General features: G+C 39.2%; 1 protein-coding gene across 7 annotated transcripts; it reads right to left on the bottom strand.

The window, feature by feature from the left end:
• Positions 1-5316: 5316 nt before the first annotated feature.
• On the bottom strand, positions 5317-16772 carry tyf (twenty-four). 7 transcript variants are annotated; one of them, XM_017636926.1, is made up of 7 exons: positions 16179-16772; positions 14186-15315; positions 12120-12227; positions 11341-12054; positions 10825-11277; positions 6219-10761; positions 5317-5384 (listed from the first exon to the last, which is right to left on the bottom strand). In XM_017636926.1, exons 2-7 carry the CDS (start codon positions 14615-14617, stop codon positions 5338-5340), a joined length of 6297 nt encoding a protein of 2098 aa, XP_017492415.1. In that variant the 5' UTR covers positions 14618-15315; positions 16179-16772; the 3' UTR covers positions 5317-5337. The 7 variants fall into 7 exon arrangements, with proteins under 7 accessions (XP_017492415.1, XP_017492491.1, XP_017492556.1 ...); XM_017637002.1 differs by having other exon boundaries at positions 14186-15275; XM_017637067.1 differs by having other exon boundaries at positions 16225-16772.
• Positions 16773-16991: the final 219 nt, after the last annotated feature.

Below are 16991 nucleotides of genomic sequence, written 5' to 3'. Positions count from 1 at the left end.
AATAAGTGAAGTCTTTTGTAATATATGTAAGTATGTGTGTACATACACATTTCATTTTTAATTTATATACATATGTATGTATGTATGTACATTCGAAAACAATTTTACACACTTTAGTATGCCTTTAAACCTAATTGAACGCATTCTTTGTCAATATGTTTGTTCGTCTGTGGCAGGAGGTTGCGTGTTTTTTTTTGGAGTCAAATCCCAAATCCATTTATTTATTTATTTCTGAATTGAAAGATGTATCAAATCCTAAATAATATAAAACTTATTATTTGTTCGACAATTCAAATCATGAATAAAATTAATTTGGGATTTGATTTGTCGGACAAATAATAAGTTCATTTCATTTGTGATTTAATTTGGCGACCAAATAAATTTTATTCGTGATTTTCGTGAAAATAAAATTTATTTTTTATCACAAATAAATTGTATTTCTTATTTGGTCGATAAATCAAATAACAGATCAAATACATTTCTTAATTAATAGTGGAATTAAAATCAAAAAGGATTTTAAATCACGCAACCCTGGTCTGTGGCTGGTTGTGTCGTTACAATATACATATGTTGGTATGCAAGTATGAATACATGTATGTGTATGTAATGTATGCAGTTGCGTTTTTTTAGTAAATTTCAAGTCGATTTTTAAACTTCAAAGACAAAATTGTATACAAAGCTGTGTTTGTTATTGATTACAGTAATTACAAACATGTACCGTAATGTATTTAAATTTAGGCAAATAGCAAACTTTTGATTAGTGTTTTTATGTTTTAATTTTACATACATATGTATCTATACATATCTATCTGTATACAAATACTTTTTTCTTGCTTTAACTGTAAGTTAATTTGAATATTCAATTTATTTTCGGGTTAGTACTTGGATTGCCATAAAATGGGCTTTTAACATTGCGTAAAAAGAAACTTTTGACGGTTATGACTAAAAAAGAAATTACGTGTTTTTTATATTTAATTTTAAATTCGAAATTTTTTTTTTCATTTTATGCTAAATACATGGTAGAAAATTTCTTGTTTTTGGTTTTTTATAAACCATATATTTTTTTATCGTAATTTATTAATAGTTCTTAATGTTTTTTTTTTTGGGGGTTTCCTTTACAAGTAAATTCTCTGCAGGCTTTGTACTCGCCTTTTACTAAATTTGTATACATATCAGCAGTAAACAAACGCTAATGCATACTAGAGTTCTCCTACAATTTAAATTTTTACTTTTTGGATTCCAAGGCTTCGACTTCTTGACTTTCAGTTGCCTAACTGCATAACTACACTGGATTGCGTTAATTACCACCATTTTTTAATAAGCTTTTTTATGAAATGCTATCTACATACATATCTAGCGCAGCGATTACTTAATTGCGCGAATTTCGGAAACTTTTGTTTAAGCCAAGTTTGTTTCATTTTTTTTTGCTAGTTTCGCAAGTCTCTTTTATGTACTTTCACATGTGTTTATGTACATACATGGTCTTATATATACATATATTTTTACATATGTACATATTTTAAACGTCTTTACGTACATACAAGTTGGAAGCGAAATTGTCGTAGAAATTTGGAATTGTCGCAGGCAAAATTATTTAAATAACTATCAAATGCATTTTTAGCACGTCATCGAAATATAAAAAATGCCAAAAAAATAAATAAAATTAAACAGTTTATATAATCGTAATTCCAGCTGTGGCGTTTTTATTTATGTAAACTTTCCATACAAAATATTGAAATTCATTCATTTGAATTGCTTTAAAGTCGATACTTTTCATTATGGTTCTTTCGTTTTAAACAAATTAGAAAAAAGTGAACGGTAGACGGTAGTATTACAAAAGTCTCAATACAATAGCTTAGGGGTTTGAAATATTAATTACATCACAAGGCAGAGAAATTTATAATTCTGTTGGCATAAATTTGTAATTTCCTTTTAAGGCGATTTAAGTAATAATTAGCAAATTAATTTGATTAGTCGCATAATTTTATTTAAAACGCAAGTGCGAGTATGTTGTATGCAGTGATGGCATTCACTCAGGTTGAAGTAATGCTTGGCGAAAAACAAAAACTACATACACAATTTTCTCCGGACAGTCGGGGCTAGGCAACCGAAACGACCCAGATTAAGAACTGGTAAAGGACTGTCACTTCATCCACATTCCCCAAAACTCTGTTTCTGGAAATGTTTATACTTTTACAACAACACAAGTATTTTGATCACGTATTCGGCAATTGAAATGAGCATCAGTAGTATGGAAATTCATGGGAAAATGTTGTTAATAGCCACTGACGTTTAGCGTAAGAGGCCTAAAGGCTGTCAATGGAACGCTATCGGTTCGTCAGATAGCTTTTTTTGCCATTGTATCATAGCATAATGATTAATAAGTATGTATGTAGGTACATGTATATTTTTTTTGGAAGCTAACTGTATCTACATATTCTCTCGAATGATTTTACTTAATTTTCCAACCAGCTAAATAAGCAAGAACAAAGTTATAAAGGCACATCAAAACATGCGAGGCGTACTCGCTCCCGATGACAATCGGAACGTACTCAGTTTTATTTCTTAGCAACTGACTGCCTTTCCCTCCAACAGCATTTTCCAAAATGTTTAGGAATTTTTGCTTGCTATTTCAACAAAAACAATAACATGCAAGTGTGCTCTCATTGTGCAAGTAGCCCATTCCAAAATAGAAGCGCATTTATACGCGACTATGGCCAGTCACTTCAATAGCTGGCGTTCAAAATTCACTTCGAACGTATGCAGCTATGTAACCAACTGCAAAGCAAAACCATATTTTGCATTTTTTGTTGTTGAAAATTTTGTATGCACGCCGTTATGCTCTATTTGCTGCTGCAAACATATGTATGTAAATAACTTGTTGTCGATTTAGCCACGCATTAATACAATCACTGCATTTACATACTACTACATATACACATTTACACCTTTAAAAAAAAAAACTGAAAAAAAAATTAAATAAAAAGTACAAAAGTAGTTTACAACATTTAAAATAAGCAACGGCTTCTAGTGCTTAGCTCAAAATAAAAAAAAAAAAATCCAACGCTATGCTTTTTACCATTATTATTTTTTTAAGCATAACTTAGTTCATTTCAATTATTAACGCTTTCCAAAAAAAAACTTCAGTTATAACTAATTTTAGTCGCTCTCATATTTCAGCATGCATTAGAGATTGCAATTAGCGTAGCCACTGCTTGCTAACATTTTTTTTTGTAATATAAATAACCTTAAAATACTTACAAATTATATACATATAAGGATTTTAGTTCATTAATCGTGTTTTTCTCAATGTTTTGGTTGTTTTTCTTCTTCAAGGCTTTACGTTATTGATAAATAATTTTTAATATCGCGTGACTTCAATGCAACTATTATGCATTTATAGTTTTTCTTCTACTTTATTTTGGTTTAATGTATAGGCGGCGCGTGTGGATGTAAGTGTGTGTACATATGTGTTTCTAACCATGTGAGTTGTTTTTTTTTTTACTTTTTCCTGTGTGTGGGTGTGTATGTATTTATGCACTATTTAACCAGTCCAGTTGATTTGCTATGCTACTTAGTGGCTTACTTATACATTTTTTTTGCGTTTTTGTTTTGTTTGCGTACTTGTTTCTGTGCTACCGTCTTGTTTACCCACAAACACAAACGCTAAGCTCACTTGCTGCTCAAGTCCCTTGTTCGATGTCTTATAATCATTTTCTTTTACCCTTAAGCGTTTCTGTTTTACAGTTTAGCTTTTTTTCTTTGATTAACCAACATAGGCGATCCTTGCGTTGGCAAATCCCTACTCTGTGATGCGCTGCGCATGTGGCTTGGCGCCGGTGGTACGTAGCACATAGTGTAAATTTGGTTATATACACTAAGAGAAGTACATTTAGATCGTAAACATATGTACATATAACTACAATATATATTACAGCTTCTGCGAGAGAGCACAATAGGCCAGCTGCAAGCAATATTGCTAAATTTGCCATTCATTTCACTTGCGTTTGTGTAAATTCCATACATGACACTCAGCTGTGGCATTAAACTCAACTTATGGTTTATTCTTCTGATATTTTCGGAGCTATTTATCAGCACTCGGTACTCGTTCGCTTCTCACCGTCTTCCTGCCAATTAATTGTTCTGTACGTTTTTTTGTTTAAATTTTTTCAAAATCCCTTTACATAGTTTCTGTTGCGGAATTCTTCTCCATTTTATATAAAAGGATTTGTGTTTGCAATTCAATAATGCGTTCACTTTTTTTTTCAATTTTAAATGTTTTCGTAGCTCTTTGAGACTCCATCCAGTTTAGAGTTTGCGGCTACTTTCCATACATTTTCATACATACATACTTCATACATTTGATTTCTTTCGTTTTTCTTTAATTTTATTGTTTTGCGCTCAATTTTCCATTGTCTCTCTCTCTCTCTGCTTCGAATTCGTATTTATTATAAAAACTAGCGTTTTCACTAACTTCTAATTTAATTAAAAATAGTATTAATAGTAGTTGTATAAGTTCAGCGTAATTTTTGAGTAGGGGGTTAGGAGACAAAAAAGCACGTAAAGCAATGTACAGCCCAAAAGCAATACACAGACATACATATATATTTTTTGGGGTTGTTTGCTAACCATACATATATATATTTATGTGTAGTTCCCGTTATTCTTTTCATATATGTTTGTATATTTTTTATTCCTTTCTTGTAAACTACAGTAAATGTTAATGCTTTGCTTTTCACTTTTACCGTTTTTTTTTTTTGCTTTTTCGTGCTTTCGTTATTTGCAGTTCATGTTTTTTATAATATAATCAAACACTTATAATTACATACTTTAAATAAGCAACTATACGTACAAGCTAGTTTATTTGACAACGCACCCACCGCCGGCCAGCACACTTTTTCGCATAAAACACGCGATTGAGCGGAGCTAAATCCACCCGCGACACTACCGCCCACCCAAAAGGAAAAAACAGTATCATCACAATCACACTTGGTCCTCTTTAGAACAGCCAAACCATGCACTAGCTGTCACAACAAAAGGACAATTTTCCACTTTCCACTATATATCTAAGATCTAAGCGCCAAGCTGACAGTCGGTCCTACTCCACTGTGGTTTAGGTGCGCTGTAGCCAAAGCGCTCCGAACGCTGTGGCAGTTAGTGCATGAGGCTAAGTGAGTCGACTTAAATTTACATGGTAATTCGGGCGGTGCTACTGGTAGCGTTGGAATCTTGAATCTTACTGCGTGGTGCTGCTGTTGCGCTGGTTGCTGCGCTTACGTTGATGTTGCTGCTGTGGTTTCTCTTTTTTTTTTTTGCTGCTGCTGCCTTGGCGGCGCTTTATTGTCCTTCGTAGAATTTCGTCACTTTAGCAACTTCCTCCCAGGCTATAAAATACAAAGAATTTAGTGGTGGTTGTTGGTAAAAATTATAAAATGTTTTAGAGCAGCGAGAAAGGTTTTAAATGAGTTGGATAAGACACAAAACTGGCGATTTTTTTTTAATTGCTTAACGGTTTTGAGTGTTAACGGCCACTTCTTTTTATTCTCCATTTACTATTTATCAAACCATCCCAAAAAAACTACAAGAAGATTACAAGAGCTGTATTTTCAGCAGCTTTTGTACCGAACATTGTATGTTTTACCACGCCAAGTCCATAACGACTAATTTTTAAAAGACCTAATAAATTTTAACGATTCGCCGTCAGCTTCTTCTGCCGATTCTTGCGACAGATGAAGGCTTGCAAAGTCGGCCTGCGACTCCTTTTATTATATACATAAATGCAATAAATTCGATCAAGTTTTATTATAGTTACATAGAAATATATATTTTTAACCGACTTCACAAAGAGGAGAAGGTTATCAATCAGTTCGTCGGAATATATATTTTTTGTTTATCTATGTTGCCGCATAACTTTGGACCACGTTAACACAAACAAATTATATTGTAACGAATATTTTTTAGCAAAAACTAACATTTTGACGAAAAACTATGTTTTTAGCTGAAATTTAAAAAAATATAGATCAACATTTTTGTATGATAAAATTTAACGCAGGGTTTGCGATGAAAGATTTTAATTTTTAGGGATCTTTTTGAAGTTTTTAAACACGAAGATAAGTTTTTCATCTTTTGTTTTAACCCCTTCTGAACTCTACTCGCCTACATATCGTTTCAAATTCCCTTTCTAATAATGTGATAGTTCCTAATTTTGCAACACTTACCGGAGCCAATGAAATCCACAATGATCTCATTGTGTTGCAACGAGCTGTATGCGTTCGACATTGTTGGCGGTATGAAATGTATGTCGAATTCTTTGCGTTGGATGTTTACCACAACAGATGGTGAAGTATTTGGCGATTGTGGCGGCGGTGTGTGGCCCGATGCATCGTATGAATTAGTATTGTTGTTGCTGCTACTGCTGCGGCTGCGCGAAGCACTGTTGCTGCTGCCACTTTGGTGATAATGGTAGTGTTGCTGCTGTTGTTGTTGCTGGTATGAAGTATGATAATGTGGTTGTTGTTGTGGCTGGTAGTGATTTGGTGCGTCTCTGGCGTACGCTGACGACTGTGAACGCTGCTCGCGCGGGTGTGTCGGCTCATAGCCGATGTTGGCATTGCCATAAGAAGTACTTCTGTACTGTTGCTGCTGATGTTTTTGCCTAAAAGAGCGCTGCTGTTGCGCTGGGGGTGGCTGCATTGGTTGCTGATGTTGCTGCTCGGCAGCTGCACGGGCCGCAGCCAAAATCGCAGTCTCAATTTCATTGCAAGTTTCCAACTGTTGCAGCTGTGGCGTTTCACTGTTTCTCCGCTGCGATGACTGCTGTAGCTGTTCACAGTCGAGTGTGGCCGGCACAGACGCCTGGCTGATCGTTTCATTGCTTTCGTCAGTATCTTGTACACCGGGGAGCGTATTGACTTTGTCGCCTTCACTTTCCACCGCACGAACTCTCAATTTATTGCCAGACTCAGTACCAGCTGCAGTATTTGGAGGTTGCGGATTTGAATGCTCCGCCATTGAGACACCAGCAAACATTGTGGAGCTTTCCGCAAACGCTGACATATTGTTCGCATTCGAAATATCGGACGCTATTCCAGAATCATTGAAGCATGCGGCGGTATTTGTCGAAGTAGCTGTGGATGCAGTTTTGGTAGCCACTTTACCCTCAGAAGCTGCCTGTGGCAGTTCGTCGCCCGTAAATCCATCCGCGCACTCCTCCTCGGTGACGCTTTCATCAAAGAACTTTAGTTCGTCCTCGTTAAAATCGCCGAATGTGAACTCAATGCCCGTTGCGCTGCTGTCGCCGGAGCGATCATCGTTCAAAATAATGACTGCGGGCCGATTGCTGGCACTGCCACCACCTGTGGTCGCCCCTCCCGCAGTAGCTGAAATAGTGGCTGTTCCACGTGACACTGCGTTGGTTTTGTTGCTACCGCCGACGCTGCTCGCATGCTGTCTTTGCGTTTTGCTCAAAGCAGGGGTCGTCATAACTACCTCGCTGCCGACCACAAATGCCGGCTGAGAACGCGCAATAGTTTTGCTGGGCATTACCACTACATCCATCGACGTCGATTGAGTCTGGGTGGCGGTGCTGGATTTTTGTGCAACATGACCGAGTGGCTCACCGGCCACCTCAGCGCTCAACAGTGGTTGCGCCTTGTCTTTCTTGTTCTTTCGGACTATGTTAGTAGCAGCAGCATCAGGAGCGTTTATTGTGGTAGGCTGCGCCCCTACACCAATGTTGATGGTTGCTGGAACAAACACCGATGTCGGCGACTTTTCTTTTGCCTTGCGCGTCGCTGCGGCTAATGGTGCCACATTTGATGATGACGCTGCCAACGGTGAAGCTGCCGTCGCCATCGAATAATTCGTGTTTGAGGTAGTTGTTGCAGCCACGTTGGTTGTTTGTGACGCTGGCTCTGCGCTTGGCGGCTCTGTCGCAATTGACGGCGACATTGGTACTGGCTGAGGTGCAATACCGCCTTTGCTAGCTAGCTGCTTGGCAGCTGCGGCGAAATTGAATTTGCCGACGCTCGTAGCGTTGGTTGGTAGCATTGAGGTAGCGGCTAAAGCAGCAGTACTGCTGCTGGCACTTCCGCCGCCGCTAACTGAACCAGCTGCCGTCGGTGGTGACATCGACACATTTGTTGCGCTGTGCCGCTTCACGGTTTTCTCCAGCGCCGGGTACTGTTGGTCCAAGTTACTGCTGTTGAAGCTGTAACTGTCGTGCTCCACACTCTTCGATTTATGTAGCGTTTGTTGTTGCAGCTGCTGTTGGTGTTGCGTCGCTTGGTGCTGAGGTATGCGGGTTGTGCTGACGCTGTTGTTGTCAACTTTGTTGACATCTGGGACGGTGTTGCTGGCTTTGATGTTACCCGAGCCACTGGCTGCTTCGACTATTGCGCCGGCTGTTTTTTCCACGAGCGCATTGCCTACACTGCTGGACGATTGTTGAGCTGGCGCAGCGACTAAACTCTGTGAATACGAAATTGTCTTTGAAGCGACCGCGGCCGAAGATGGGTTAGCTGAGGCTTTACCGATATCCGTAGCCGTCGCGTTAGTGGCTACCAGTTCTGGGAAATCAGGCTTGCTAGCGAGCTTCTTACTCTTACCCGGCTTGGTGGCTGAGCTTGCAGCTGTGGAAGCAACAACTGCTGCGGTGGCAGCTGCATTATTTGCGTTCGTCAGAGGGGCAGGTGTGGCGTCCACATTGGCTGCGTGCTGTTGTGATTGTTCAACCGTACTAGTGGCCACACTTAAGCTGCCGTTGCCAGTCGCCGAAGAGTTGTTATTGTTGGCTGCATCCAAGCTGGGCCAACGATCAACCGCTGCTGCGGCTGCAATATGTGCATAGGAAATGGGCGCAGGCGCTGGTGAACCAAGGCTTGTCGCGCTCTTCGGAGTTTCGGGCGTCGCCGCGGCGGAGGAGGCAGGCTTAAGACGTTGTTTGTTCTTAGAGGCAGATGCTGCCGTTGATTCTATAGGCAAAGAATGCACCGAATCGAGATCACTAGAATCGGATTTCTCCGAAGGTGGCACTGAGGAAGTTGACTTGCGGCGCGATTTGTCCGTGGCGCTGCCGCTCATGGTGTTAGGAGTTACATGCTGCTGCTGTTGCTGTTGCTGGTGCTGCTGCTGTTGCTGTTGCTGCTGCTGGTGCTGTTGATGTTGTTGATGCTGCTGTTGCTGATGATGGTGGTGATAGTGGTATTGGCTTTGCTGTTGATAGCCGCCGTATTGTTGGTACGAATGATTATTGTTGCTGCTATTATTTAAATTATAGTTGTTGTTATAATTGGAATTATAGTTGTTGTGATAGTCAAGGCGTGCACCATCCCCGCCACCGCTATTGTTGTTATTGCCGTAAGTGTTGAATCCATGTGCATTGTTGTTATAGTATTTGTAACGAGATTGTTGTTGCAGTTGTTGTTGGTTGCCAAACGATGAGGCGCTGTTACTGTTATTGCTGCCTTTCTGTGCATTTATTACCAAATTGTGCGCACGTGCAAAACTGCCAGTTGTACCAGTTGTGTTATTGCTATTGTTGTTGTTATAATTGTAGCTGTTGTGGCTTGTGTTGTTGTGATAGTTCGAGCCCTGCGTGCAATGCGTTTCGTCGATGGAAGCGCGTTGCTTCTTTGGCTTCTTCTTCTTGGTAACAACATGGAATTCCGCAGTCTCTGATATTAGTGTATTCATCGATAGCAAATCGATTGGAGAGAAATCCGGAGTATTAGCGGGTTGACTATTTTGACGTTCCAAATTTGTGGCAGTTTTCGTTGGAGTGGTGGACAACTGCACCAAGCTTTCGGATTTTTTGCGTTTCTCCAGCTTATCCGGCTTTTCCAATTTTTCTTGTTTTTCTATCTTCTCGATCTTTTCGTTTCTATCATGCCTTTCCAACTTCGCATTACTGTCCAATCTATTATTTGTAGGTTTTTCATGTCTATCGCCGTCTTTATCTTTCTCCTTTTCTTTGTCCCTTCCCTTCTCTTTTTCGATATCACGATCTTTGTCCTTTTCCTTCTCTTTATCCTTGCTTTTCTTATCCTTTTTTTCCTTCACCTTCTCTTCAATGTTGATGGAGGCACCGTTGCCTCCAGCATTGCCAACATTGCCCTCAATGCCCAAATACTGTAGTTCCTCGGTCCCCCAAGAACGCCGTTCGCCTTTGCGATTATTCGCTGGCGTTGCTCCTGTTGTAGTAGCCGCTATGGGTACCTGCTTACTACAGCTGACTGCAGCCGTAGCTGCTACTTCCTTGCTACCTCCATCGAAATTCTTATTTATATCCGCTGTAGAGCCAGAGTTATTTTTAGTACCCTTGCCACCGCCACTTCCTTTGCTGCGCATTGTTACATTGTTGCTTTCTGTGGTGGCGGCTGACCGCTTCAGCTCGCCTACATCAATTTTGGCACAACTGCGTAACTCTTCCAGCGAGTTGCTTTTCTTCATCTTATTTTGTTTCACCTTTTCCTTCCTGCGTTCTTTCTTTTTGGTGTTTTCACCAAATTTGCTGTTGCCACTGCCCCCACCACTACCGCTCTGTTTGCTGTCCTCTTCTGTACTCTCGATAAATTTGACCAACACCTCTACCGGATCTTTGCCGCGATATCCAGCCTCGTTCTCCACATCGACGGGTATGGTATTGTCCTTTTGTGGCTTCTTTTTAGCTTTGGCCTTCGCCTGCGATTGCCCTGCGCTGACCACAATGCTGCTGCTGTGCTGTTGACGCTCACAGTCATTGCCGTTCTCATCTGTCTGACGCTAGAAGGACAAAATTATTAGAAGCTTATTTATTTTTTCTCACTTTTCGTTCGATTCACTTACCGAGAGGGGCAGCGATTTGCTGTAACTGCCAATGCCAATACTGTTGCTACCACCGCCACTGCTCACGCTATTGTTTGAATTGTTGCCGGAGCTGCCACTATTTGGAACCATAGATGTGGAACTCTTTGCTGTCGATACTGAATTTACACTGGCGCCTGCACCTTCGCCCTTTTCACCCATCACCGATTTAATGGACCGATAACGCTCATCTAACGGCATCGGGAGGGAACAGGACGCAGCTGCTGACTTCAGTGTGCTACCAAGAGCGTTAACAGAAATGGCCACTTCACCACTCTCACACAAACCGCCTTCTCCGCTATCGATTTGATGAAAGCGTATCACTTCGTCGACATAATGATGCGAACGTGTTGGCGCAAAATCACCACCATCGCGAACCAAGTTTGGACGCGGTATACGCATATCAATGTCCACACGCTCGTAATACGGCAAGCCCTGATAAGGGTTATGAACGAACAAAAATGCAAAAAATTGCTGAAGAGTTTAATCATCACTTACCTGCCCGCCGTCTTGTGCTTTTGACGGCAAAATTTGCTGTTGTTGCTGTATATCTATCATATCGCCGATATTAATAATGTAATCACCGCTGCCACTCTTGGGATTGGTGTTTTTCAATCCAGTATTGCCGATACCTGCGCCAGTTGCCATGGTGCTACCGACACTATGGCCGCTCGCTGTTGTCGCCATGTTGCCACTGCCTCCACTGACACTCGTAACACTAGCACCAATGCTATTACCACCCTCCTTATTGCATAAACTCGTAGAGTTTGTGCTGCCACTGCCACTGGAATTTGTGCTTAGTCCTCCGGTTGCGTTATTCCCGCCGCTAGGGCCACCAACTACCCCAACCAAAGTATTATTGCTATTCAAAGCTACTGTTGCGGTTTCCACGCCTAGCAAAATCGCACGGCGAACTCGTTTATCTGCGTAGACGGACGCCTGCTGTTCGAAGCTACTTAGCAAACAATTGGCGACATTTACGTTACTGGGCAAGCTGCCACCTTCACGTTGGCGCGATGATACCGACGAGTTCTTCTTGTGGCGCGATGTGTGATTTTGGCGGCGATAATCGGGTGGCAACTGTAGAAGATCTTGCAGGGAGCCGCCCTGTTTTTGCTGATGCCGATTTTGAGAGTGTGGGTGATGGCGATGACTATCGGAACGCGTGGATGTTATGCCCAGATCTTCATTTTCCACTTTTTGTAGCAAGTCCTGCAGGATAAGTTGGTAATAACTAGGAATATTCTGATTTAAACAGATATATTTTATTTACTTACCAAAAATATTTCGCTTTTATCTTTTTTATCTTTGGGCGTTTTATAGGTGTAGGCCTCTTCAAGTAGCTTTTTTAAATCGGGTTCTTCCAAATCTGAGACATCAGATTTCTGTAAAAGTTTAATATAAAGCGTGAAGAGTAAAATGTATTAAAATCAATACTAAAATTCTCGTCTGACTATCAGCATTTAAAAAAGGGAGTGAAAGAGTGCAAAAATTTAAGAAAGTATAATATTAGATTGGACACAGGTAATTTTGATAATTGCTTTCAAGGGTCATTTGAAACATGTTTTGTAAATTAATCAGCTCTACATTTTTCACATGCACTATTACACACACACACACGCACACAAAACTCAAAGCGAATGGTGTAATCATAACCTTAATATTTCTTGATTTCCACAAAAGCCGTTAGTTTCACTTTAAAGTAAGAAAACTTTTTCGGATTAACTTTCGATCCAATTGCTTTGCAAATGCACTTTAAAATTAAAATTTTTTAATATTGCATTTGTTATCGGTCTCTGAACTTACTTACATATGTATTTCCCAACTTTTGAATTCGAGTTTAATAAATTGGTTTTACACCATTCGAAGCTGTAATCTATCAATTTTTAAAACAATATGCTAACGAAAAGCAGATTTTTATAACATATTTTTCGTATTTTATAATAAATATATACACGTAGGTATTGAAGTATAAAATTTGATTCGTTTTAGTCGCGGCGTCGTTGCAATAATGTGGTTTATGGTTTGCCTGTAAATTAAAACACTTTAACACTTTACTTACTCGCAGAGGGGCATACACCGAACATCAACGATTTAATGTGCGCTCCAACGGACTATGTAGTCATTTCAAGTCGTTTCCCCCCGGCCTCCGAGTTTGTTTCTGTTGTTTTTGGGTAATTGGGAATTGTCGCAACACTCACCGCTAACGGTGCATTGCGGTTTTCTATGTTTTAATTTTTTTTATGTATGTATGTACAAATGTACATATGTACAAATGTACATACATATTATATATGCTTTTTTTTTTATCAAGTAGGTGCTGATAGCAAGGAATATACGACAGAACAATTCTAGGTGAATTCTGCAATTGCCTTGTCACCAGTACGTACTCACCGCTGCTGCTATCTGCTATCAGTGTGCGAATGGAAGGTGCGGTATGGTGACAAACAGTAAACATTCGACAAACACTTTGAATACCAAGCAAAGTACATATTAAGGCATTGCAAAAAGGTGTACACGTTTGTCTGGTGATATGTAAATACATATTATGTATACGGGAGAATACATACTATGATAATATACACAATTATAAATATGTATAAGACCGATCCCTTTGTGCTAAGATATACATACATCCACACTTATATGCATACAACGCTTTGACTACAGTTAAAAATCATGTGTTGTGATTGACGACAGCCAACAGAAGACATTGACTAAATATTTGAATTTTCTGAAATAGACATAAATTTGGAAATGAGTATGCAATTCCGGGTCAAGCGGCTTTGACTGACAGCGGCAGTCATTTGGAAACCGTAGGTCAAAGAATAAAGGTTAAGAAATGAAGAGTTTTTACTATATTCAATAAAATCATAGAAGCATACAAGCATAGCTATCACTTGTTCTCTGAATGTGGCAAAATAAAGGCATTAAAAATTAGCGTAGAAAAATTATGAACACTTTGTGAAATGCATTTGGAAAGTACATTACAAGTGTATATATGTATGTACATATGTATGTATACCAAGCCCAACGTGAGCATTTTAAAGGCCATGTTATTGATTTCTAATTTTTATTTCCCTGCCACAATGATCAACAAAACTTCAATAGCCAGTGTCTTCTCTAATCATCAAACTTATGTGTGACGCCATTTTTCGCTCCCACTTCTAGGCAGTAGCACCGGACTCTATGGACACCGCAACGTAAAAGCGATACATTTGTTCAAGGTTGTACTAAGTGATTTAATTCTGCTTATAGTATATATGTACATATGTATGTTCCAAACATACATATGGACATGCATACGTACGTAGAGATAGAGCAAATGAAATGCACCACTTACCTTTGTGTCGATTGTTGTATTCGTAGTAGCTTCATCTGTTTTTCCAACATGGGCAGCATTCACAATAATTGGATGCTCTGTTGTGGCATTTTTACCGGCTATTCCACCTGGATCAGCGAGCGCGTCGTTGGCTCTTGTTATATTTGTTGCAGTGGCGTTGGCAGTGGTGTTACCGTTGCCTCCTGCTGACTTGGTGACAGCAGCATCAGACATTGGATTGTTTGGCAAATTGGCTATACTATGGTCTTTGTTGAGTTTCGTTGAAGGTATAAAGGATATAGGCGTTGGTGTCGTGGTTGTCGAGGTGGTTGTGGTAGTGATTTCGCTTAAAGTGGCACCGGCTATGGACACAATAGGTGTGTCAGGTATGATGGCGGCGGCGATCGATGCGGTGACAGATAAAAGAGTCTTACCACTGATTTCATTGTTCATTTTTCTGCACCAGAAGGGGAGAAGGGCCAACAAATGCCATTAAAATAGAAAGAGTATAACGTGATTGGCCGTGGAATCGTGAGTAATTTCTTTATTTATGTTATACGGAGAAAATAAGGATCCAAATAAATAACAAACGATTATTCAGATGGGCGGTGTACTCTAGACGGCTGAAATGTAGTGACACGAATTACAATTTATATCAGTACGACTCTGCAGCGTTGAGTGGTTAGGTTTGTTATCCCAAAGCCGGTGTTCACACGACAGGCGTACGTGGCTATGACGACGTTGGCGTATGTAACCACAAAAGCTGCTAATGGCTGCGCCAGTTCTTCGTAACGTAACAATTGACTTTCCACTGAAATGGTATTGCTATGTCTGCAGTGGAGTTTCTTTGAAATGTTGTACTATATTGTTTTTCGTCAATTTATTTTTTTGTTCATTTGGGCTATTTTAACACAGAATCAATGCATATCAGCAATTTTTCCCCCAAGTGATACATCAGAACGGCACTAGACTAACCACGTTTATTTTTTTTTATTCATCTGTATCCTTTTTCGTTCGGTATTTTTTTATGTCCGTTTTATTATAAATTTTAAAAGATTTTTACATTTTTTTGTGAATTTAGAAGTTTTTGATCAATTCACATTATTTTTCGCTGCGTAACATACACAAAAGTAAAATATGAAAAACGGCGACTTGTCAAAAGAGTTCGCCGTTCAATCACTCGGTTTAATATGCCGCATGCGAAACCACCGTAGAGAGAAAGAGACAAAAATAGGGTGTCCGAAAGGAAATACGCTCAAAAGAAAGCAGCCGAGAAGGAATTCAAAACGAAATGCAAAAAACGGCAAGAGATCATTTTTTTAAGTTTTAAGGTTAGAAAACCTGTGCTAAATTTTATATATAAGGAATTAGGTCTGTTCATGTGTTCTCCAGTTCAAAATTATCCAGTAATTGCCAGTAGCTTAATTTTCGAGAATCACACTCAATGAGAACAGAATCTCTCAACAAGAATCATAGAATACATCGCGATCTCTCAACTATCCAAAAAAGTACGACGCTAACCTTGACAGCATGTAGCTACTAATTTTATGAAATTTTAATTAGTTTCATTTACTTTACAATTCCAAATTACTCATTCCTGTTTTTCTTACTGGCAGTTACAAGTAAAAATTTATCCAGTAAAATTTGCAACTTTCCCTCAAAATCAAGTGTCGTTTTGCTCTCTCAATTTCCCCTTCTTTCAAAGTTTTTGAGAAGAAAACAACGCCAGAACATGAAAACTTGTAATAGTTTTTACAAACAAGCGAAAATTGCAAAGATTCAAAATTTTGCAATACTTGACCCATAGAAAATTTTTAAAAAGGGTTTTTACAAAACAAAACCCTTTTTAAACTCATTAAATATCAACCGCATGCATTTTTTATTATTTTTATAAGTAAACTATTTTTGGTATTCAACTTTTACATTTTTCGCGCATGACTCGCCGAGATTGCCTCATTTATCGCTACATAGTGGTTGGAAAACACGTCATATGCCTTTACTCGACTCTGCATACAATTTTCAAACTCATGCTGTTTTTTTCGCTTATTCTTATCGCATACTTCGCACAATTTTCCGTACGGCGCGACTTGGTCTAACACCGCAAAAAATTGTCCAGTTTTTATGGCCTTGGTGAAAGCAATTTTCCACAAATTATTTACAGCAATTTTGAAGCGTTTCACCTCGCCATCGCACGATGATAAACATTTATTTTCTCGTTGGTTTAAATGCACTATTTTTAACAGCTCGATGACTGATTACAGCTTACAGCTACGCACAAAAATCTACATACGTGCTTCGCCTTTTTAACTTGCTGTCGTACTCCTTGTTCTGCTTTGCACATTTACACACAGCACTGTCACCAATTCTTCTTCCACTTATTTTTTCATTCTGTGGGCCAAATTTTCAACACATTTTCTGCATCAAATCACTCACTTCACAACTTGTATTTAGTTTTTAAATGTTTTTTCTATATAGTTATTTATAGTTTATCAGTTTTCAATGATTTTTTCACGGTTTTAAAGCACGAATTTAGCTGCTCAAAATTCACAAGGACTGTGATCAGAAAATCTATTCGAGTTTTTTTCGTTTCGCTTCGCCTTCGCTTCCGCCAGAGTTACCCACAGTATTGCCAAATGCACGGTTTCATCCAAGGCGAATTTATACGAGGCGGTGTTGCATGAAGCAAAATCCAAAATCACGCGAGAAGAAGATTAGCTCGTTTTAAACGCATTTTGGAAAAAAGTCGGGCGATTTTGACATAAGCCGTTCTTTTTATATTTGTTCGTTATTTACAATTTGGTGGTGGCTTTTTACTGCAATTTTCTTC

The sequence above is a fragment of the Rhagoletis zephyria genome, unplaced genomic scaffold (genome assembly GCF_001687245.7).
Source record: "Rhagoletis zephyria isolate East Lansing unplaced genomic scaffold, Rhagoletis_zephyria_1.1 Rzeph_scaffold_00006, whole genome shotgun sequence".
Classification (NCBI taxonomy): domain Eukaryota; kingdom Metazoa; phylum Arthropoda; class Insecta; order Diptera; family Tephritidae; genus Rhagoletis; species Rhagoletis zephyria.
This window is presented reverse-complemented; position numbering and strand designations above follow the sequence as displayed.